Source organism: Ammodytes marinus (genome assembly GCF_949987685.1).
Source record: "Ammodytes marinus genome assembly, chromosome: 15".
NCBI lineage: Eukaryota > Metazoa > Chordata > Actinopteri > Uranoscopiformes > Ammodytidae > Ammodytes > Ammodytes marinus.
In genome coordinates this window covers 7181130-7206018 of record NC_137219.1, presented here as the reverse complement: position 1 = coordinate 7206018, position 24889 = coordinate 7181130, and the positions used below count along the sequence as shown (strand labels likewise).

At 41.3% G+C, this 24889-nt stretch overlaps 2 protein-coding genes across 2 annotated transcripts in view; one reads left to right on the top strand and one right to left on the bottom strand.

Moving 5' to 3' along the window:
- The window catches only part of slc25a21 (solute carrier family 25 member 21), an 87278-nt gene extending 76251 nt beyond the window's left edge, over window positions 1-11027 (top strand). The window contains exons 5-11 of the mRNA XM_080041832.1: window positions 1933-1999; window positions 2892-2951; window positions 5912-6019; window positions 6121-6279; window positions 7948-8129; window positions 9117-9169; window positions 9702-11027. Coding sequence (XP_079897958.1) covers window positions 1933-1999; window positions 2892-2951; window positions 5912-6019; window positions 6121-6279; window positions 7948-8129; window positions 9117-9169; window positions 9702-9763 — 691 coding nt within the window. The 3' untranslated portion in view covers window positions 9764-11027. The remainder of the gene's footprint in view (window positions 1-1932; window positions 2000-2891; window positions 2952-5911; window positions 6020-6120; window positions 6280-7947; window positions 8130-9116; window positions 9170-9701) is intronic.
- A 3563-nt stretch (window positions 11028-14590) lies between these two features.
- On the bottom strand, window positions 14591-23474 carry pax9 (paired box 9). The gene is given in 5 exon segments (XM_080042838.1): window positions 14591-15600; window positions 19791-19839; window positions 19841-19928; window positions 22052-22666; window positions 23334-23474. Coding segments are annotated over 5 exon segments (1017 nt in total). The 5' UTR covers window positions 23338-23474; the 3' UTR covers window positions 14591-15339.
- Between the last annotated feature and the right edge of the window lie 1415 nt (window positions 23475-24889).

The following is a 24889-nucleotide window of genomic DNA, read 5'->3' as shown; positions in this document are numbered from 1 at the left end:
AGAATTAAATGAACACCTTGTTGGTCGTGTAATTCACAGTCTAAACCAAAATGATGCTTAAAAGACTGCAGTTTCACATTTTATGATGTATATCAGAATTGCTAAATTTGTCATAAATACTCCATATAGTGTGTTGGCAAAAAGTGTATGTTATATATGTAGCTGCTGTATTATCTAGCCCGGTTGGTTGGTTAATCATAGAAATACACAAGGCTTTCCTTATTTATTTAATACATACCTACAGTACCTTGGTTAGTTCCGAGATAAGTACAAGGTTATGTGGTTTTTGTTTCTCTTGTTTACAGATTAAGACCTGTTGTACCTGTTTGCCGTTGAGCCAGCACTCTTAACAAAACTTTAAGAACGAGAAGCGGAAGAAAAAATGTGTTTATCGTTGCCAGTGACAGTTGTATTATCTCCACAAAGGCGAATGACTCAATAGTGTTCTGTATTGTTGCTTGCTAATGTCAAATATAATTGAGGTTTGGCAGGGAATGGTCCGAAAAAATACATTTTGAAAATCAATCAAGTCAATCTAATCATCTTCTGTCAGTGTAAAACACAGGCTCAAACAAATGAACTTTTGCACCCCATGTTTTCACTAAATTGAAGAGTGGGGGAAATGCACATGTATGCACTTCTGAATGTATACGAAACATGCTTTGTGCCATCTTTGCAAAACAGAAAACATACTACTATCTTCTTACATGTGTTCCGTCAAAGACTGGTCGGACGTCCTCCACTCCAACGGCTTTTTTTTAAAGGGAAATTGTAGCTCCCCTTTCCTCTCTCGTTACATACCCAACATACCCACTCAAAAAAAAATACTCTTTCATATAGAAAAACATATTTCCCTTTTTTGCCGAATACATGCTTTTCTAGATCCAATTTGTTTGAACATGAAAAGGGAGAAAAACCATTAAAACTATTTGTAAATTTCAAAAACATCCAGATGCATTTCTGTGTGTTTTAACAGGTGTGTTAAAAGGGACTTTGCATAAAACTAACAATGTTTCCAGATTGTCCATTAACTGTGTAAATATACTCCATAAAATGGATGGCTTTGAAAATACAGTCTATGAAATATGTAGGCATATGTCTCTATGTACATAACTCACTGTATTATTTTATAATTTTTCATGTCTACAAGTATGCTTTAAATCATTGCTGACCGTATGATTGAGCAGAGGCAAGCTTCCAAATTGACTAAAAATTATACAGCTACCGTCTTTTGAAACATCCAGTATATCAAATGCTGAAATAAACTCTTAGTTCATTTCCTCCGCAGATTCCTAGGAAGTTGTTTGCCAGGGTTTGTGGTTGGTTATGAAATATATCTTGGTAGTTATGTTGTCAAACGGCAGCAATATAGTTCATGTTTCCATTTTTGGGAGCTTGGTATTGGTTGTGCAGTCCAAATCTTCAAAGATTTGACTCTTGTAGTAACTGTATGCCTTTGACAAATTGCCATGTTAAAGGACTATACCAGGGTGCAAATGTAGACTCTTTAAAGGGTAATTCCACTTATTTTTATGTCTTTTGAAGGACTTTGACATGTCAGAGAAAATAACCGTCATGATCCTATTAAGTTTTTTTTTTCTCTGCAGGGAAGGCCTTAAAGATTCTTCTGGTTATTACATTCTAGCTTGTTTTCTGAGACCAACAGACCATACCCAAAGATAATCAGTTTACTTAAACATGACAAAGAAAAGCAGCTGAGGGCTGAATGTTTAATTACATATTTGCTGATTCATTTTCTTTTCTGGCCAGCTACAGAAAATGAATCGGCATGGAACCACTAATTGTTTCCGCTCTTGACTGCATCCTGTTTGATCAAAATGTCACGTGCAATTTGACAAGTCGTAAAAGTTACACAACCATGACATACATCAGATAAGCTTGTGTGACAATTACATTTTTTTCTCTCGACAGCATGTTAGGCTTCTACAAGGGAATCCTGCCTCCGATTTTAGCCGAGACACCAAAGAGGGCGGTCAAGGTGAGAGAAAGGACTGGCATATTATGTAGCTGAAAAAAAACATCAAATGCACAGCTTATGTCACTCTGCAACGCTCCAGCTCTGGTTTCACCATGAACTGCTCTATAGTTCCACTCTACTCTAATGAACAGACTCTCACCGCAATTGCTCTAACATGGTACACACATGTTGATCAAACACATGACACCCTATGCCATGTCTGCCTCCTCCTATTTGTTCTGGTGGCCTACCAAATATTGACTTACAAGCATTTCACAGCGAGACTTTTCGCTGAGCCCCATCTTTTGATATTTGTGCGTTGGGAGGCTTAGAATCTCTCGCTTCATGCTAACTTATAATGGGATGACGTAAGATAGGGTTAGGGGTGGGTGTTGGGGGGGCACTTAGGGGGCCCAAAGTGCCTGGCATGGAACTGCAGCTGTAATGAGATGCTGGAGACAAGGATGTGTGAACATTAAAAATAAGCGCTCACACTGAGAAGATGGGGTAATCGCTTACACAGCACACACAGCTTGCTGATGGTGAGAAATGTCTGGAGTGAAGAATTAAAGCAAATTAAAGATCCGATTAAAATGCCTCTGCTGGCGTTTTGCCCTTTGCTCAGATAAACAAATCAGTGATGTGTCTCCTTTTTGAGTGTGCGGTTAAGACTTTTCTAGTCGTCCAAAATGTAAAAAAGTACGGCTTAATTTCCATTTAATGCTTGTTTAGCTGATTTAATGTTGTTGCAACGCTCCTCCAAGGTCCCCCCCCGTCCTCCTGAGCAGTTTTTATGATAACTGCTTTAATATTGTGTGCGTACATAATTGTGATGTGTGTGTGCGTTTTGAATTTATGAATGCACTTCGTGACTTTTGTGACAGCTCATTGATCGCGATCTTTTCCTTTGCAGTTTTTCACCTTTGAGCAATACAAGAAGTTGCTGAAGTTAACCCCGTTGTCACCTGGCGTGGTGAGTCTTCCACACCAAAACACCTGAATACACTTGCACCTGAAAAAAGCAATGCACGGCAGCAGGGACGAGTATTACATCCAGTGCCAAAAAAATCTACGATTCAGCTCACCTGCCAAAGGCTGGTAAAACAAAGAACGATGCCAAGAATAATTTCACCAGCCATATAAATTTATGCAAATGTTCCTGTCAATGCAAAGTTGTGAACGTAGGTTTTTTCTATGCCGTTTAAGTGTACTCGTGCATTACCTTGATTGTAAATTAGGGAATTTATTACGCATTTTAAATTTTTGCCCCTTTTTTCCGTTGTGTTTTCTTTGCTTTACTGCTTGAAAAGAAGGTCACCTCAGGTTGGACAGAATTCAAACTAAACATCTTAGATTGGGAAGCCAGGTTGGAATAATACCTTTCTTTAAAGGTGTTGAGCACATATGACAGTATCCTTTAAGACTAATTAACACATTCAAATGTATATAAAAGATTATAAAATAAAGGTAACTACCAGTCTGTGTAAACCAATTTAAATGAATAACAATTGGATCCAATTTAGCTTCAGTCACATAGTTTTATAAAAAGATCAAATAAATTGCCATAACCAAATGGAGTAAAACATGTGACTTATTGTTGAGTGATATAAAGAACAATCCAGTTTTACTTCTAATCAGGAGTTGGATGTCAGAATGAGGGCTTTTAAAATGACAAGGTTGTTGTGTCAATGGGTGTGTTGTTGGAACTCAAGGAAGTCAGCTGGTTATCACCTGATCAGGATGGTAATGAGCTCAAGTTCCTGTTTTAACCAACACTGTACAACCTTTATTCCAAGCAACATTTGGTTTCTACCACTTTGTTTTTATTTGTATTGGCTCCAAGGGAAAATGCAAAATTTGAAAAGATACAATCTTATTTAAAGATTGAAACATAATATTATAAAAAAAAAAAATTACATTATAATGAATGCAAATTCAATTTTCACTGGAGTGCAGTTGGTACTGTAAGTATCAGATTTGCTTAAAATCTTTTTTCCATCACAATGGTTTTAAAATACAACTGACTGTGAGATGTGCAGACTTGGAGCTGGGCAATCACTTTTGTTTATATTGTACGTTTACTAAGCTACATGTTCTAATAGATGCTAAATATTGCTTTTTAGCACTGCAAGAACCCGCAACTTTAATACACAGTTTAGTCATATGACCATACCCCAGCGTCACTTCTATGCAGTGATAATTCCAATTAAGCTTATTCAAACAACATGACTGTTTGCTGAACACTTGATGAAAAAGGAGATAGTCAGCATTACTTTGTATAATTCTTCTTTAAATGTGAAGTAAGAAGACAATTAAAAAGCTAGAGCTGGAAGGTGTATGGTCGGTTCTGCGATCAAATTTAGTGTAATGAAGTAGAACAGGCCCAGGAAAGACTACAGTTGTTGTCTGTGGAACTGTGCAAACTTCAACACGGCAAACAAATGGCGTATGTCCAAAATTAAATCCAACCAATCATCTGACAATCAGACAATGGATCAGGTGTATTGAGCCTCCTCAAACTGCTAATCAAATAAAAGGTGTGAAGATGTGAACACCCAGAACACCCTTTAAAGCTGAATTCTGTCACTTAAACCCCAAAGTCCTAGTTTAGTTTAAATCCAGTTTGCTCAAGAGAAGACAAAATAATAAGACAAAAAAAATTACACTCCTAATAAACCGACTCCACTGTATGTTTGCTCGGCGGCTTTTAATTCTGGAGGCTGGTTACACCACAGGCCGTGGAATATAGAAGTGGTTTCATCCTCCTTTTACAAATCTGGTTTCTGTTATATTGAGTAAGAGTTTTTAAAGCAAGACAGATTTGCGTTGCTGGGGTGCGGTCACCGCTCACCAACCTATTCAGGTGGCAGCCAAGTGTCAAGCGTGATGGATGGGCCTACCTGTAACGCGGCCGCCCCGACACGACGCATATCCTCCTCTTGTTTTTACAACCATTGGTGGAGAAATGTTTACCTGTCCCATCCATCATGCTCTCCTTCCCCTCCTTCTCTACCTCCTTCCCTATCTCTTCATCGTCCTCTTCCACAAGCGTCTCCAACCCTACCCCGCCCCCCAAAAGGGCCCCCGCCTGCGTATCAAGTACTGTAAGCACATCAGATCATTAGTGCGAGTGAATTACAGATTGCTTCTGAATGGCTCTTTCTCCCGCCTATTCAGCGTGGCACAGCTGAATGCCTTCACTCTGATTAATGAGGACACACACAGTAATAATACAAATAGGGAATTAAAACGTGGCTGGCTGGCTGAGTAAACATCGCGAGGCATGTCTGAGAGGATGGGTCCTGGGGCCCTGACAGCAGGATAAAGAGGCAGGAAGAGTAATGAGCTATAGACACGTTCTTGACATGTTCCCATTACGCTCCTCTGTGAGAACGCACGCACACACGCAGGCAAGCAGACAGACTTTACCTCTTCTATCCCATCAAGGGCACATAATTAGAGAGCCTTGGTTATTAGAAAATAACTGATAATTTATGGACTTAACTGGACCTTAAATTATATTTTTTTCACCTTTTTTTTAATGATGAATCTTAAAAAGCTTGCCTCACATTCCTGTTCCTCCTTTCTCTCACCTTCCTCTCCCTCCCGTCTGTCATCTGACTTTCCATCAAATAATGATACACTGACACACAACGCAGGTGTCTCCTGTGTCCACAAACGTTTGTCAAACAAACACAATGGCAGACGCAACAGAATTGACAGAAACCAATTTCCATTTTAGACTAGACAAAAAAGTCCCTGGGAACAGGTTTCTGAAAAAGGAAAACTACGATTCAACACAAATCGCAGCTCATCAGTTCACAATCTTCCTCTTTGTCTACATCGCTTTGTCTTGTCTTCATCTGCTCTTTCTCTACCCAAATGTTAAGTCCACCTTGTAACTTCTTAACCATGGCTATCTCCCCTCTGTAGGCGTTGGCTGTAGCAGGGCTGGGCTCAGGTTTGACTGAGGCTGTTGTCGTCAATCCGTTCGAAGTGGTGAAAGTCAGTCTCCAGGCCAACAGAGATTCCTTCAAAGAGGTCAATACAAATACAGTACTGTCTCAATTTATAACGTGCCATATCACAGCCCAGTTTATTGTTTTTTTATATCCTTTTTAAATTCATCCTCTCCAATACAGCAACCCTCTGCATTTGGTCAAGCAAGGCGCATAATTGAGTCAGACGGACTGAGGGGCCTGAATAAAGGATTAACATCAACACTGGGACGCCATGGAGTCTTCAACATGATCTACTTTGGCTTCTACTTCAATGTCAAGGATGCTATTCCTACCAGCCCGGTAATATGACTATCAACATGTATGATCCCACTTTGACCTCCAGTTCTTTTCTCTTTTTTCTTTTTTTTTTGTTGCAGACAAATGCAAACCTAAGCCAAGTGACCGACAGCGACGCACCACCTCAACTTTGATTTGGTGTTTGCGACCTTGGCTACACTGAACTTTTGCTAACTTTGGGCTACATGATATGCACGTGTCCCAGCCACCTCTCCATTTAGGGAATTTCAAGTGTTTGACAGTATGATTAGTTAGCCTCCCTGCAATGGCAAGAAGGAAGCAAATCAGAGAGGAGCTCGTAAGATCAGCCACGCTAATACCACGTCTGTTTGCTCTTCATAACATCCTCAAAGTTTCAGATTACGCATCCGGCAGGGCCTGATAGCCCAAACAAAAGTTAATTTTGTTTAATGGAAACGTTACCATACGCCAGTTCCACATGTACAAACTGGGGCATTAGATTAACTCCAATGAACTAATTGGAAGCAGACAACGATACTATTTTCAAGTTACAGTGGGACCTAAGGCTCTGCTATATTTTCAACTTTTTTCCAGTGACGCATAGTGTACGGGGAACCAAGTGGTCATCCTCTGTGAATGATAATTATGTGGCTGAATGACCCAAATAGCAAATCTCTTCTTAGATTGTGGCCGTTGCTTTTGGAAATTATCCATCGGTATGTACGTTGATGGAATAATCCTGTTTGTGAAAAGCTAATGACGGCTTTTGTTGATGCAGAAAAGAATAAATATTGTGGCCTCCCTCCGACAGCTTACAGGCGGAGCTGATGGTGGCGTTCCTCCAAAGCCTTTTGGTCAGCAACATGAGCAATGAGCTTGCAACTCAAACATGTCCATAGTCAAATTTAGCTGGCCGAGCTCGGGCTTCTCTCATATCACCATTTTACGGAGTACAGAGACGAGGAGGCAGATAGCACACTGCCATCATTCACAAGTGAATGTGTGAGGAGATGTTTGCTTTAGCCTGTTAGGAAGTGGGTTGATGGGTGTACTTAGGCCGCGGGTATGTTACCCCCTTCCCCACATCCCACTTGAAAAAAACAGAAGAGGTGGGATTAGCTGTTGATTTACCTCAGCTCTCAGGGTGTCCAGCCGCTTGAGAAAGGCCCGGACCAGAGAGGCTGCTGTCATTTGTAAAAATATCCCGGCCAATTAGCTGTCAGAGCTCTCTGAGTCTGGGCTTCTCTGGTACAGTAATACCCCTGTGCCGAGTCACAGCGCAATTACCCAAATTGTCCCCATATGCCTCCCCCAGTCTGCCTGCAATGCACCCTGTTTATAAATCCTCTGTCTTGGCTCCCCAAAGAGCATGTGCTTCTGTTCAGCCAATCAGAGCGCGGCACCACAGTCAGGAAGCACTAATCTGCCCCCCGCTACCATAAAATGATCAGGGCTCTCAGCCAGCTTTGCAATCATATGCACAAGCCCCCCTCCACACCCGCCCTCATGCTCTCCCTCACTTTGTTGCTCACATATGTACAAACAATGTCTCACCACTTATTTTGTCACCTCCATGACACTGATTTCTCTCTTTGTGGTTTACTATTTATGTTCCATGCTATCATATTTAACAGCTGGTTCCCACTTTAGAAATGTTTCCAGTTAAATGGTGCTAGTTTTTTAAATCGGTTGTCTCTTATTCTTTGCCAGGATCCTACCCTGGAGTTCCTGAGGAAGTTTACAATCGGCCTAGCATCTGGGACCATCTCCTCCTGCGTGAACATTCCCTTCGATGTCGCCAAGAGTCGCATCCAAGGCCCCCAGCCCGTGCCCGGAGAGATCAAGTACCGCACCTGCTTCCAGACCATGGCACTGGTGTACCGTGAGGAGGGGTACGTACCGACAAATGGGGGGTAGGGGTGGGGGGGATAGTTGGGATAACATTTGATACCCTGTCACCGGTGCTTCCAAGAATTAATAGGGCACTTTGTCTGCTTTGTTAGCACTTGTTACTTGGTTATCTGCCAAACGGGCTGTCAGTAAAGACAAATGTACCAGCTGCAGCAACAAGTTAGCAGTGGTTTGATTGTGTGCTGCGAATTTCCTACACTAACTACAGGGGAAGTGCACACATAGCCTGATGCTAAGCTGTGATGAATCTGATGAATAGAAACCAAACAGTTACATTCTGGGCTGTATCCCCCCTCGTGTGCGATCATACTTTTTCTGCAGTTCGTCAGTTGTACAGTAAATGTTAACATATTTTCAAGCCTCAGAGAATGACAGCTCTAAATGGAAGTTTCAAGGAGGAAAAGATGTATGTTATGTTAGCAATCGCCCCAGGCCTTTTTCACTTTTCCCCCCATGCAGCTCCACGAGACAAGGGCCCGCTAGATGTTTGTAGTTAGTGAACACAGGAGCCTCGGGGACTGAAAAGTTGTCGTCGCAGGGGTGCGTGGAGGGTGCCCCCGCCGCCACATCCAGTCCCCTTGCTCTAACACAACCCAGTCCCAGCTAATTAGTGGTCCCTATGGGAGACGTCGTTAAGCAGACCCTAACGAGCCGCGCGGCGCTCCACGGGTCAATCTAATCAGACAGAGGGCCAGGGAGGAAGTGGGTCGAGCCTTATTAACGCCATCAGTGGCGGGGGCAGGGAGCGGGACAGGGAGCACGAGGCGGAGGCAGCCAGCCAGCCACTGATCACCTTGAATGCATTAAGGGGCAGGTCCCTCCCCACCGCTGGATGTTAGACCCCAACTATGTAACTGATTGGCAAGAGACAGGCAGGCCAGAACTCACCTCCCCTCTCAAGCCAATATATGCACTGCTATGGTATTTTGTATTAGTACATTTATAACATCCTGTTTTTTTTTCTATAGGTACTTGGCACTATACAAGGGGTTGGTGCCCAAGATAATGAGGCTTGGACCAGGTAAAAAGAAAGAGTTATTTACACTGATATTTTAAAATACCTGTTTAAACAGATGAGAGAGGTTGGGGATTGGAAAACAAAATTTAATTTTAGTTTTTTCTGCGCCTGGGAACTCTCAAATGATTTATGTAGACAGAGCTTCCTGAATCATGTTAGTGTTTCAACTTTGCACGAGTGTTTCCAATGAAATGAAAGGCATGAACGAGCACTACTTCCCTGTTCATTGTTACAGTTTTGTACCGTCTACTCAATAACAAAAATGTCAAATCCATGTTTAACTTTGTGTTAACAATGCAATGCTGCAATAGAACTTCTGTGTACCACTGTATTTATTTTTAACAATTTGCCCAACAAAATAATATCTATCTATAATAAAGTATCTTACGTGTTAGCCTCTGCATTTTTAGATCACATGGCACTAAAAGTCAGTTAATTTTGGTTTAGTAGCTCACGCAGTCTGTTCACTAGCAGGAACATTCTGTAGATTCACAGAATAGATGTAGATTATCTCTCTCTCTCTCTTTTGTTACAGGTGGAGCAGTGATGCTGCTGGTCTATGAATATGTGTCTGGATGGCTACAGGAAAACTGGTAACAAAAAAAAGAAAAAAATCAAAGAAAAGAAAAGAAACCCACCAGAGTGCCTTATGGATTATGCCTCATCGTCAGTATAATTTATTGACTCTTGTAACCTCAGACCAAATTAGCCTTTTGTTTGTTTGATTTCTTGTTACCTTAAATACACAACACTGCAAAACACCAAATCTGCATTACCATTTATCGCAGATGCGGATGTAGTTTTTCCTTAGAAAGATGCAAATGTGAGTTAGTTTCTCAGGAATTATAAAAAGACCTGCATTGAAAATTGACAAATACATTTCCAACTTATAACATTCTAGAAAAACATCAAAACTGTATGTCTTAAAGGCCTTTAAAACATGTTTTTTTTCTGTCAGCTTAATGAACTGATTTTAAAACAGTAATTTCACATGAGAAATGTATGTATTTAGTGCTTCTTTTTCTCAGCGGTCTAAAGTAGGCGGTGCTTAGTTTGAAAAAAAAGGGTTGACACGTACTTCTGTGCACCGGTCAGAGTTTAGCAAAATTTGAATCAAAATCTCATGGCAGTCGTTGGGTTGCTTTCTTATGTCAACAAACAAATTGTCGGTTAAACAAATGATCAATTTTGAGGGTCAAACTCTCACACTATAATAACACATGAAGTGCTTTTTGGAATATAATAATTTAGTCATGAGTATTTTAAGTTTAAGAGACAAACGCTTTATAACTACAATTTCAGGGGCTTTAATGATCATATAGAATAAATCAAAAGGAAATTAGCAAAGTTGTGTTTAAATGACAAACCCACTGTGGATCACTCAAGTATAGATCATCTTTATACGTCGAAACAAACGCACACTGAGTCCAGAGTCTCACTTCCTCATACTAACTTTGACCAGAGCTCTGCTGCACTCAGTGGACCGTCCATCTTATATCTAACATCACTTGTATCTTAATATATAGACTGCCCATCAAGGAGCAGCTTGTGAAGTCAGCTACGGTGCACACATCCACCACAGCACAAGGGTGACGTGTCCATACGCACATGTATACGATTTGTATGTACATAGGCTATACAACAATGGATACATGAGCGCCAAATATATACCGTAATAACACACATAATACTGAGCCTTACTGTATATCTCTGACAAGCCATACAGTCGCAGTAGTGCACAGTAATTCTTAATGATAATTATTGTGTACATTAATTTCTCATAAACTAATATTGTCAGGGGGCCTATTGCAGAATCTCTTTGAATGAATATATTTTTGCAAGACAGTTTTTTTTTCAATGTACCTCTTTAAAATTAAACTAGTGTGAGATCTTTCTATGTTTTGTATTGCTATTAGCATTTGTGGAAAGTTACTCACTTGTATTGGTAACAAAAAATAAAATAAATAATATAATTAAACTCCTCACTTCTTTCCTCAGTGTGTGTGTGTGTGTGTGTGTGTGTGTGTGTGTGTGTGTGTGTGTGTGTGTGTGTGTGTGTGTGTGTGTGTGTGTGTGTGTGTGTGTGTGTGTGTGTGTGTGTTTGTGTGTGTGTGCGTGTTGGAGGTACGTTAAGCACGTAAGTGTGTCTTCTCTGGGAGCGTTTCGGTCTGGCGTTAGGATCTGCCATATCACCTTCCTTCAGCTAACCACTTCTTCACCCTCATCCTTGTCTTTTCAGAGCACTTTGTTGTTTGAGAACCTGTCAGTCGTACAGGTTTTATTAGCCAACCCAGCGTCAGTCTTTTCTCTCTCGGAGGCGGCGGGGAGTTGGGAGCCTGAGCATAGCTTTAGTGCAAGCTAAAACAACAAGCTCAAGAAATGCAAATGTGGCTGCAGGAATGGAGGTGGGGGGGAGTTTACCGCACATATTCTTTCCCTCTGCCAGCCTATCTCTTATACAAATATGCACACTCATACACACACACATGCAAACACACACACACCTGTTGCACAGCCTTTAGGGTTAGTGGCTGTTCTCTTAAGACGCTCATCTTAACCTCATCTGGTAGTAGCTTATGCTGAGCCACGTTGGCATTTGACAGTCATCATTAATGTGGGAGTTTCTCTCTGCCAAAACAAGAACGGCTCCTGGTTTTTTGCCCGGGGGTCTGTGGTGATAGACTAACAACTGCGGCTTGCAGACTGATGGAATTGTAAGCGCTTAACCTGTCCTTTTCTGTAATGGAGTGCTGAATGCGTAGGTTTGTTTGAAAACTTGACGGCTTGTAACGTGCGCTGCGTGTGTTGCTGGTAGCTATGCAACAGAGCCACCCTTCACCTGAATTCCCCACGCTGATCATAAATCTTCAGCAGTAAAGCCCCCTTTTTACTTTTTTTATTTTAACACCCCTTTCCATGTATGAACGTCATCCTCTCCCGTAACATTTCAATTCAGTGTCTGCGTTGACAAGCCTGCAATTTGGACACGGCTTAACCTGTCTTACCCAATGCAGACCTGCTTAATGATACATATAAATTAAAAAGCCCAGTATTTAAACTCCATGTAAAAAGAGAGAAAATGCAGTCATTCACGTCAGCAGAATCCAACGCTGGACCCACATGCGTAGCCCACATACCATAGTTAGACACAGAATCAGACATGTTGTGATTTTCCAAGCACGGTAGACTTTTTTTTTTCCTTGTTAAGAGGTTTTTACTCACCTGTCTGCTCAACGTTGCTGTTTTAAGGCATTAAGAAAACATTCTGGCTGTTGTCAGACTCTCTTAAAAAATGTTCACTGAGCAGTAGCACGCACGGAGCACGGTATTCGCCCGGTGTTGCCTACTCTGCTCTGTGTTACTCTGCAAATGGCTGTCTTGTTTCTGATTGCATGTGGAGAAGTAAAGATAACCATATGACACTGAAGTCAGACTCCACATCATTAATTATAAACACGTGTCTGCCCTTATTTTTAAAACTACGCCTTTTAAACCCCTCGCTTCCATAAAGCCGACCCAACATTAGCCAACTAGAGCAGGGATTATTAGACATTTTTCGAGAAGCTATTCGTCCTGTCAAGAAGACACACTGTTCCTATTTTTTAAATACTGGTGTCAATTAATGGCAGCCAACATTTTAATCCTGCTGCAGCATGAGTCGGGGGAGACTTAACAAGACTGTGCTCACTTTGTGTAGCTTAGTTGAAAGGAAAAGTTGTTTGGCCTTGTTGTGTGTGTGTGTGTGTGTGTAGGCTGAGGTAGAAACAAAACAAAACAAAAAACAGAGCATGTAACGACTTTTTCATGCCACTTAGAGAGTTCACCATCATTTACTGTAGGTGATTGATGGTGGATGGTGGAGGGGTGGCCGTGAGGGGCCCGCCGGTACAGCGACTGTGTGATCAGCACGTCCCTGTGATGTGGTTCACATACGGTCAAAGCAACACTACGATCCCTGAGCAACGGTCCGTGACCACTGGATGCGGGGAAGAGTGCTTTCCAAGTCAAATCAGCCCCAGCGTCGGGCAGACTGTTGACACTGTCGCATGGAGGGGACTGTTTTTGTTGTCACACAGGAGGGATTGAAACACGGGGCTTAGCCAATCCCAACAACAAAACCTGCTGAACCCTCAGCATCAGGAAATGATATGTAAAAGAGCAGGCGCGCAATCTAATCAAGGTATTAATTTTAAAAAGTCGCTTCCACGCTGGAGCCCAGTTTGTTTAAATCTTTGGTCTCCACTGCAGGTCTAGACGGGCCATGCCAGACACACTGACAATTTATTACACTGCCCCCCCCCCAAAAAAAAAAAAAAAACTTTGCATAATTTTGCAAACATGTCATTTTTAAGCTAGGCCGTGTACACTTTTCTTTTGTAATGAACATGTTGAGTTGGCCCTGACAAGCCCTACTTGGCGCTTTTGTGGCTGCATGAAGGTTCGTGTTTGGGTCAGATGTCTGATGACCTTGGAGAGCGCGGGCCAATGGGCCTATTTGCGGCTGCACGTGGACTCAACCTCACCCCGGGAGTCCTTGGCACACATGATCTCAAAACTTAATGGAACAGTGATGTTCAAATGTACTGCCTAGATCCAAATGCAAAATGCTTTTTGATTTATAACTTTAAATATTATTGGAAATGATTACGAATGCTTGTTATAGAAGGATATGACTTTTTACATCTTATGAGAAATGTAATGAAGGCAGCCTTTTCTGTAAGTTCAAAAGAATAAACCGAAAGCTTAGAAAGATATATCTTATTTACTCAACTAAATTTTGGTAATACTTTTACATTGTATAATTTCATTCATTTTCAAAATAAAATATGAGAATTAAACCTTGAATTTTCTGAAGAAATGTGTGCATAATATAATTTTGTAGTAGCCTATGACTTATACATGAATCAACTTTTTCTATATTAACAAACATTATGCCTGAATATTGGTTAAATAACAAAGACATACAACGGCATACATTGTTTAAAAAAGGGGAAATTTATATTCAGTTGAATTTCTTTAAAACGTGCATGCCTTTGTCATTGCGATAATGTTCAGGCATAAATGTTAATGAATATGGAAAGGCCCATATGAAGTGTAATGAGGTGAGGTCATTTTAATGACCAAAAGAGTTTAAAAGAATTGCTTCATGTGGCGACGAACACTGCATGTGCCCAGAGATGAACTCTACCAGTGAGCCTTGACGTTTGGTAATAGAAAATACAGGCCTTGTATGAGCACGCACACTTTTTTTTATGGAAACCAGTTTCCTGCTCATGTAAAACAGGCTGGTAGACTACAATACCCTGAATTTAACATGGTATAAAGAGAAGGGGGATGAGTATTTTTAGCTATATGATGGTGTATCGCTTTTGTATTCTCAGAAAAAGAAACTGAGGTTCCTCCAAACAAGCGTCAAAACTCCAATAACAGCCAAACAATTTAATAAGATACATTCAATTTCATTGTGCAACATTTGTCAATTGTAAATGCTCTAGACTCCAACATAAGACCAATGCCAATTTTGTCTAAACGTGCGTGGAGATTCCCATGCTGTCTGCAAGGCAAATTGCACTTCATTCAACGTACCTTAATCTAATAAATAAACTTCTCTCTGGAGCTCTTTGCAAAGGCTACATTTTTAGAGAAGTGGGAAAACGATGCTCCACAAGACAGTTCCTTTTATCAACAAAAAAAAATTAAACAACACAAAAAAGCATACAAACATATAAAAACAATAGCAATTGATAAGCACCCTGAAACACTAATGTAAAAGTTGTTTTTCGACCTCTTCTTTGATTGCATATTCATGAAGTTATACATTACCCCGTTTTTTGCCCAAAGACATTTGCAGCAGTGTGCAGTAAAGGAATCTGAGAGGAATTGTGTTGATGGACGGAGTGGCAGTCATACATCAGTCCTTCAGTACACCTGTCCTGCAAGTTCTTTCAAGACAACAAGTTTGGAGTAGAAAATTGAGAGACTGTTTATTCCTCGTGTGTCTTTGGATTGTCTCTGTGTAGCAGGGCGGGGGAGGAGGGAGCGGGGGCACGAATATGGTTCCTGGGGCCGAGTCCTTCGTAGAAATGAAGCCAGAGGGGACAGACTTGGTGTCTCTTGTCCTCACCCACTCTCTCTCACTCTCCCCACCCCCCATCAGTCTGTGGAGCTGAACTTCACAGCGCCGAGGCGGTGAGCGCGTGGATGGCGTCACGGTTGGCTGTTGTCACGCTCTTGAAAGCCAGCGGGGCGGCGGTGATGTCACAGCTGTGGGGAGATAGAGCACTGCCATTGGCCGGCTGCCATGTGGCTCCGGTCACATAGGCCGAGGTGGTGGCGCTGTACCCCATGTAGGGTGACACTCGGGTGGGAGGGTGGTAGAGAGGGGTGCTGAGCGCTGTGACATAGCTGTTCACTGTGAGCAAGCCATTCAGCGTCTGCGGGGACAAAAAGAGGGGACAAAAGGAGAATATTATAGGTGTACTATACAGTTTCAGGTTAGGGGGTTTGTTTACATTTACAGAGCCTTCATTTGGTTTACAAAACATATGTTCTCTGCATGTAATTCTTAGAATTGAATAATTGTATCATCATAAATATACAATATATTTTAAAGCACCTGGATGGACCAAATGTTAGACTTGAATGTTTGTAAACAAAACTGTGGGCCCAGCTGCTTTAAACAACAGTGGAATAGTATGTTTTCAGGTATAGCTTTCTAACTTCAAACAGTGTTCCAGGGATCCAATTTTCCTGTGAAAAAAGTTTGTTTATGCCGTTTTGAGACTATACCCTCGACATTTTGCAAGTCTCTGACACAGCCAAAGTTACATTTTCAGAGGTAGAAATCTGCGTCAAATGTCCGAAAGGTCACTGTTAGTTTTTAAGGGTGGTTGGTCTTTTTCCTCAAACTTATAAAAACGGAAAGTGATATGTTCTTAAATCTAGCATCTAACCAATTTGAGAGAGGAGGATTGAGAAACTAGGCCTCACATTTTTTAGCTGCATTATTTGGTGACCCCCTTAACCCAGGTACACACATACACACAGGCAGCTGAGTTCTAATGGAAAAAAGCTGAGGCATGGAGAAAGTGAAAGGAAAAGTGCTGTAGGTTGAATTATAAACAGCAGAAACATAATTCCAACTTCACAGCCACCACATAAAAAAACCATTTTCCCCAATTTTGATGAAAGTATGGATGATCAATTATGCGCTCTCATGCCCCTGGAACATATTAAACATGAATAAAAAAGCCCATGCATGCATGATTGCCCGTCTCTCTGTGGGACTTGTTTTCTGCCCCAGAAGTGGACGTTTCTCTCCGGCGGCGTTGATATACCCCGTCAGACGATGGGGGACAGGGCGGGCTGGGGGCGCCACAAAACAGATGTCATGAGAGATTGAGAGTGAAAGGGCAGGAAGAGGGGAAATATGATAGAGAACGAGGCGAGGCCGAGGGTTCCGAGCATGAATGGGCTTTTGCTTTTCTGGCACGGGTACAGGACTTAACTTGAGGAATTCACCAAAGCATTTCAACGGGGAGGCCGAATTTCTGTTCCTGGGTGGTCTGCGACTACTGAGAATTATTCCTAAAATTGGGATTATCTCTGTTTCTTCGACTTTGCTCGACTGGCAGAGTCACCGGCTATTCCTTTACAATACATTTGGAAAGTTATACTCTAAGCTGACTTTGGTGGTGATTATGACAGAGAAACTCTAGAGGGAACACTGGTTTCTGTGGTTGTCTGTGGGCGTTTGTGTGTCTTCACTTGGCTCAGCAGCAGACACTGGAGCTCATGTCACAAACAGCCACACAGGCTTTGTTGCTCTGTTTTTAAAATAATGTTTTCCATTTAAATGAGTTTGTCTAATTAAACATTTATCCAACGATGACCAAATCTTACACTAGTGAAAAGCCCCATTTGTAACACGCACAACTACAACTACAACACACACACACACACACACACACACACACACACACACACACACAGACAGTACAACTACAAAATAAAGAAAAAAAATTAACTCTTTTCAGTACAATGCATATGTAGTACAATTCGCTTCAAAAACACCACTAACAACAGACTCACAAGTTACCACAGACCTGTCTTATTTATGGCACTGCTCCTCTACCATATTGAAGCATTTGTTTTAGGTGTAACTATTATTTTGTCCACCCCTCCTTTACCACCCATCATCTAGATAAATACACTATAATTATATCTATATATTTTTCTATTACATATATCTTGGAATTAAGAAATGTTTTATTTAACATTACAATATCTAATGTGTCAAAAATATAACTATATATATAAATAACGCATTTAAAATTGCCTATTTAAAAAAAAATAAGAATATATGTTACTCTTTCTTTTTTTGATCAATCAAAATTTTTCAATGATAATTGCCTGCGTGGGTGTTTTGATGTCCCTTTTGATTTCGCATTATTTATGACCCGGAAATGAACTGAACAATGGATAATAAAATCATTGACGCCTTTCATCCAAGTATACAAGTTGAACGGATACAATTCGCCACGCTCTGATTCCACCGTTTATATTTCAATGAGTCATTTGGATATGTTGACGCACGTTTATCTAGTGCAATAATTAAAAAAAAATTGTGTATCGGCCTAGAACTGTTTTTTTCTTCTTCTTTTTTAAAGAAACGTTGCTAAATTTTGCTGAAGCTTAGAAGTGGTTTTCGAAACATGGACGGATTCAGCTCCGAGCCGCCAAACCTTAAATCTATTTTAATGATGCTCTTCTTCTTCTTATCCTCCCAAAGAAAACCCCGAAGGTCCCATGGGTGCATCTGCCCTCTAAACAGCGCCTATAGGCCACATGTTACTAACTGCAGCCTGTGGCCTTATACAGAAACAGGCTCATATTGGAGGGGGAAAAACGTATTTGTTAAATATACAGTATGAGTCGGAACCCGCTCTTACTCGGGACCTACCAAGTTCGAGTAGCCTATGCGTTTGAATTAACTTTACGCTGAGAATCAACCTAAAATGAAATATATATTTTTTTTAAATCTAAGGATGACAGGGACACGAAGGAAAATATTTTTAAACTTGGTCCTTGCATGACATCCCCCTAGTTTAACTGTGTCTCTGTCTCTCACAAACACAAGAGTAGATTTATTTAACGTCAGGCTGCAGAGGCTTCGTGCGTAAAGTCACATTGACAAAGACTCACTGCAGACCTTTTGGTGGAACAGTATACTCGCCTCACCATTCTTTGTTTTTCAGGCAGTAAACTTCAGTAATTTATTGAGTTGTTATTTTCCGCATTAAATGGCTCACTTCTGTTTTTGTAAAGTCGAATGGCTAACCGCTCAGACGGTTAGTGTGTCCACTTTGTGCACACTGCTAATCTCTCAGCATCGGCCACGTTTCCAGCGTAATGAGCATGAAAACTCCCCTGTGATAAAGTGGCAAAATAAATTATGCGGCATGATTTTTATTTTTTTTATTTTTTTATTTTAGCCAGTAAAGAGAATCCTAAGCCCCATTTAAAAAAAGAAAGAAGACAATTTCGCATGCGCGTGGACAAGGTGCACTCGTAGCCCCTCATTAGTTGCCTATACTCTCGAAAAATTAAAATAAAGACAAAATGGAACAGAAGATAACATACACTACGAGAATTAGGTTTACATTGAAAGGCAGATATCTAAAAACTAACAGCACTCTAAATTGGTTTCCTGAATATAATGAACGAAGGAACTTTAAATATTTTGAATTTAATGTTCATATGCTTTCTATTGGCCTAATAGGCCTATCTGAAATTAGCCGTCAATGTTTGTTAATCCCGATCCTGCATCATTTTGCTTATGGCTTTTAACATCTATTTATCTATTGAATGCTAAATTAGATGTATTAATGTCCCGAAGTTTTAGGACTGCAAGGCAGTTGTTCCAGACAAAAATGTTGCTATATGTTTCAGTAAGCCTAAATAAGCCTAATAACCTTAAACCAGAATAAGATAATAAAATAATATGCAGTGGTCAGACTTCCTTTGCATGGAGTTCAATTCGCTCAAACCCTGCATGGACTGAAACCAACCCATTAAACTTCTGAAGGCCTGGAAACAGAAAACAGACTATATATAAGTTAGCTGAGTCTTTTTTTATGGGTCCAATCAGTTTTTGAGTGTTAAGCTCGCTACCATTAATATTTAAAAACCCAACACACCAGGCTGGAAAAGAAGAATCAAGAGAATATCTTAGCTATCCAAAACTCTTTAACGTACTTATTATTAAGTAATTTACACTCAGATGATTCATAGACGCACTGACCATGAAGCTGTGCCCGACAGGAAGTGCACCTTGTAAAGCCAAAATAAAAAAACCTAACCCATAATAAGATATTATAAAAATACACCATTACCAACTGGCCAAGAGAACAAGCGCGTTAATGTTGTAAAGGGGGAATTTCCAAGCCACATCATTATTAAAATATTATTTAAAAAAATACCCAGGACATTTGTCAGATTAACAGCATGATTGCCAGAAGATGGATGTAGGCTACTCTTTTCACTTTTGTTGCATTGTAGTTTACACAAAATGAAAAATGTCCTTTTATTTTATTTTTTAAATCTTGCATTTTTTTAATATTACCTGTCTGTATTTTGCTTCAGGTTCTAAATGCGGTTTATCCACGCCATTATAGTGCAGAGCTTGCCGATGGGAAATAAGTCCTGTTTATAGCGCTCCATTCTTCTAGTTTAGCGCTTGAAAAGGATGGACTGACACTAACTGGCAAAAGAGAAAGAGAAAAGGCATAAAAGGCAGGGGAGAGATTTTTTTTTAAGATTAGGCCGCTGCTGCTGCTGCTGCTGCTGCTGCTAGTGCATCCATCAGGCCCAGGTTGGCCAGGTTGCACGAGACATTAAACCCTGTGACGTGTTGCACTAAAGCGCGACTATCAGTCGTTTTACGCACAGAAAGCTCATATATCAGAGGCCTTCCTTGTGCGTAAAGCTTTTAGAACATGTTTCTAATCTTGATCAGTAAACCTAAAATATCACTTTAACCATGAAGGCCTTATTGCAAAATGTTCATAATTTGAAAGCTAATTGAAATTGTATTATTTATTTCTGCTTCTCTGCCGGTGAGACTACATCTCCCTAAAATATAAGGATGAGATAGTTCTTGTTGCCGTAATTTTCCATCAATAAATGAAATTAGGCCTCAATTTGACACGTGCAAGATTTTGACTAAAACATTGAGCACTAAAGGGAAACAAGTGAAACTTTCTGTCATATTTCATCACGTGCCTTTTAAAAGTAAACGTGTTTAGACTGAGTGAAGATCTGATTGAGGCCCGATTGGTTGAAGATGGAGTCACCTCACTGGTGGGTCAGGAGACATTTTAGCCCACAAGTAACTTCTTCCTGTCGGGGACAAATTAGATTTACGTGCAGCGTCTCCCTCCTTTCCTGAGTGATGGATGTTACATTAGACACAGTTCCCAACGATTACACTGGAAGCAGCGAGCCCACCAAAGTTGTAACTCGATAAAGAGATTTTTTTCAAAAAGTATTTCTTTGAATGTATGTAACTGAATTCACCCACGGTAATTGTACTCCATATAGTCTGGACGTTTAAATAAGCGTGTTTGTGTTTGTGTGTGTTTGTGTGTGTGTGTGTGTGTGTGTGTGTGTGTGTGTGTGTGTGCATGTGTGTGTGTGTGTGTGTGTGTGTGTGTGTGTTTCGCATGCGCGTCAAATTAATATTAACAGAAGTAGCCTATAAGTATTTAAATAAATAAATACTAGAAGTAAAATCACTACTAATTTTTAACTGACCTGAAATTTTCCCAAATGCACCATCAATTATTTTTTAAATAATCTTGAAATCACTTTGGTGCAAATAAGCTCTCACTTCAACAACTGTAATGGAAAGCTTGGCATTTAACAAAAAAAAATGCCACAAGCATCTGCTAATAATTTGGAAATGCATAAATAGTTTACAAAGGCAGCCTTTTTAAAAACACGTTCCTCCCCATGGGATCTCTCGTGGATATCTATCTACATGTGTCTTGTTTAGATTGCCCGAGTTAGATTTTTCCTGTATGGCGGTGGAAGCGCGGAGGAGCCTGGGTGTGTTTGTACGCGGTGCAGTGGCCATGAATCCTGACAGCAATGGACTGACAGCGCTCCCCCTCTCCCGCCGCTGGAAAACAAGCTCTCCGAAAATCCCTTTCCCAACACCGAGCCGGCCATTAACACTGATTTATGCCGGATCCTGTTTCACTGTTTCCAAAACAGTTGTGGTCTTGTTGAGTGCAAGCCAAAGTGATCTGGGCCTACCTGCATGTGACACATATACGACAAACATAACACATGCAGCGAGAAAAACATATCTTAATGTGTCTCTTTTTTTAATGCCCGAATCACGGTCAGACATGCAGCTCTGCACAAAATGTCTGGCTCCGGCAGCTCATGGCAAACACTCAGCACACCTCGTTCTGATGCACTTCACCTCACTCCCTTTTCCCTCCGCTGTCCCTCTAATATTCCACATCCGCCTCTTAATTATTACTGCAAAGCATGACCATCTGTTTCTGAACTAACCTGCGCCTCCCTTCTCAAATCAATTTAAGCACGAAGGTCAAATGGCATTTAGGCTCTCCCTCCATAAAGGCCTGTTGAGTTAATAACGTCCCATCAATAGTTAATACTTTTGGAGGCCTTTAAAAAAACTATTGAACTAACTCAAAGAGAAACAAAAGTCCACCTTTAGGCCTATCACTCAAACACACACACACACACACACGCACACTCGAACTCTTGCTTGTGCGCAAAACCGCCTTCTTAAATCGTATCAAATGTTGTGCAATAAACAAATGCAACCACCCTCCATGCAGCCATGCTTACTTTGTTGCTCTGTTATAGACCGTATCCCCAGAATATCTGTTACAGAGTGCGAGGAAGGCCATATCCTGTGCATGGCCATGTGTCCGGGAAGGGTGGGCATGCCAGGGGGAGTGGGCACTTTGGAAGTCGGGTATGAGTACAAGTGGTTGTACGGTATCGTGGGTTGTGGCGGTGGGTGAGGCGCCTGCTTGCCTGACTCGTAGTGGCTCTGCTGGGACAGATTCCCGATCTTGTTGCGCAGGATCCGACTGATGGAGCTGACGGATGGCAGATTGAACTTGTCGCAAACCCCATCGGCGAGTAGCCTGTCCCGGATCTCCCAGGCAAAAATCCCTGGGTCTCGCTGCTTGTATGTCCGTATGTGCTTGACCACGGTGGGTGTGGTGACCCGCGGCTTGCTGCCTCCGATGGCCCCTGGTAGGATGGAGCCCGTCTCGTTGTAGCGGGCCAGGATCTTGCTGACGCAGCCGTGGGAGACGCGCAGCTGCCGGCTGATGTCACACGGTCGAATCCCAAGCTGCGCCAGCTCCACTATCCGCAGCCGGATGGCGTTGGGGAGCGGCCGGCCGTTCACGAACACGCCGCCGAGTTGGTTCACCTCACCGAAGGCCGGCTCTGGTGTCAAAAACAAACACACAGAAAAAAGGGCAGAACAATGAGACAGCTATTAGGTAACCAAGCCCAGGCCCACCACAGACTGCTTTCACCCTGGTTAAACCACATTTATAAGACCTAATATTTCTTACCAAACACACTTTTATACAATCAAATACGCAAAAGATGTTAAGTGTAAAAATCGTGTTTTAATCTACTTATTGCAAGTTTTTGTCATTTATGAGGCTATTGTGTAATCAAAACTATTTCACGTGTACCAATAATCCTGACTTTAAAAAAAACAACATATCATAACGCATAGTTGCTTCTTTTAAAGCTTTTCACCCCCAAAAAGACTGTGCACTCTGAAATGCCATGTTATCATTTTGAGTTATGTATAAAGTTTTCGGTGAACCAACCAACCAAGAGCTGACTGATAGCTGTCGTGCACAGAGGCTAAACTTCACGCGGATGCCCAGTGACCAATGTCAAAACTCATGCTTAACTGTCAGATGTGACAATACAGTGTTGCCGGTTTATTCCCAGTTTATATCCACGGCTAAACTGACCCACCAAAACACCCTAGACAAGCACCCATGTCTCGCTATATTTCCCCTCCACCTTGACCGTTCTCTGCATCACTGACGAGGGAAAAAAACACCGATCCAACATTGAACATTGAACTCACCCATCGCGTTAAAGCCGCAAACGAAGAATACGGTGTCCGGTTCTTGCCGCCTGCGTGGGTCCTGCTCCGCGTCCAGCGTGTCCACCGTCCAAAACCGCGTCCAGAAAAATCGTCTTGTGCGATAGAGGAACAAGAGGGACAAAATTCTCGGTCTGTTTCCTGACGGCACTGGAGACAGGCTTACATTTCAATCTGTTGAAATCGGGAGGCTGGACTTCCAACGCTCCTGGCTCGTCGATTGGCTCAGCTCGCAGACAGACTTTCGAGATTGTCTAGAGCCGCGTTGCTATTGGTGCAAAAGTTTGACATGACAAATCCACGGAGCCCCCCCCCCCCCCACCTCCCCTCCTGTCCTCCTCCTCCCTGTCCAACTCTCTCCCATCAGAGAGCAAAGCTGGGGATATACCACCATGAATGTGTTTGTTAGTGAGATAGGGTGAGTAGAATGCAGTATCAAGATTTTGGATCAGATCTTCACCTTTTTAGAAGTGATGTGACTATATGAAAACATGAATTGAAAAGCTCCATGGGTGACCACCTCAAGGAACCAAGAAACCTGAAAAAATATATCAATATTTTCATCAAAACGCATTAACCGTCTGCTATCAAAACCCCTTGTAATTTAGCATTGATTTGCTATTTTACTTTTGTTGTGACAGCCAAGATTAAATCTTTCAAACTTAACACAAGTTCACGTTCTACTATGAAAATCAAAGGTGGAAAATCTAGGTTTGGGCGTCTTTACGCACCACTTCACCATCCTTCATCTCAACCATATGAATGGCATCATTAAGGAAATGGGAGGAAATTAATGATTGTTTTTGAGTAATGTCATGGGGCAGGTGTTTTATTTAAACAAAATCTCCGTGCGTTTTAGAATGATCACACTTTTCCCATTTGTTGCCTTTTTTAACTTTTTTTTCACTCTCCTTTACGCATCAAGCACCGACTTCCACACATCGTGAAACACGCCAAAAAGGGTTGGATTTTTGTGCAGAAAAATCAGGCGATCAAAAGGCAAACATGCGCAACCCTTTTGGAAATAATATGTCTGGTCATGGCGTTATGAAATAAATGGCAGTGTTGAACCTCCTGTAGATTAATCTCTTGGGCCATTTTTACATTTACTATGTTCCTTATTTAGACATGTGTATATAACAACAATACTTTCAAAGTATAGTTTTAACTCGGCAATTTTCCTCTTCCCCCTTTCAAACTCTAGGTCCATTTGATTTGCATAAAGGCTTTGCACCGAACAGCTCGTATATGGCCCTGTTTTGCCAATCGCGAACTGCAAGGGTAAAGGCATTCATAGCTCAAGAAGATACATAAATTATATTCTTTGTATTAACCCTTACATAATCACCTTTCAGGCTCAAAGCTTGTACACCAATAGTTTATTCCTAACTTGATTTACTCCACATGCATTTGTTGTATAGAAACCCCACTTATAAGCAATAGGAAACATTTGCTGCTTGCCAACGCGAGAAACAAACACACCATAACTTTGCGCTTTCTCTCTCCCCATCTCAGACACGGATTTGGGTTTTTCTCGT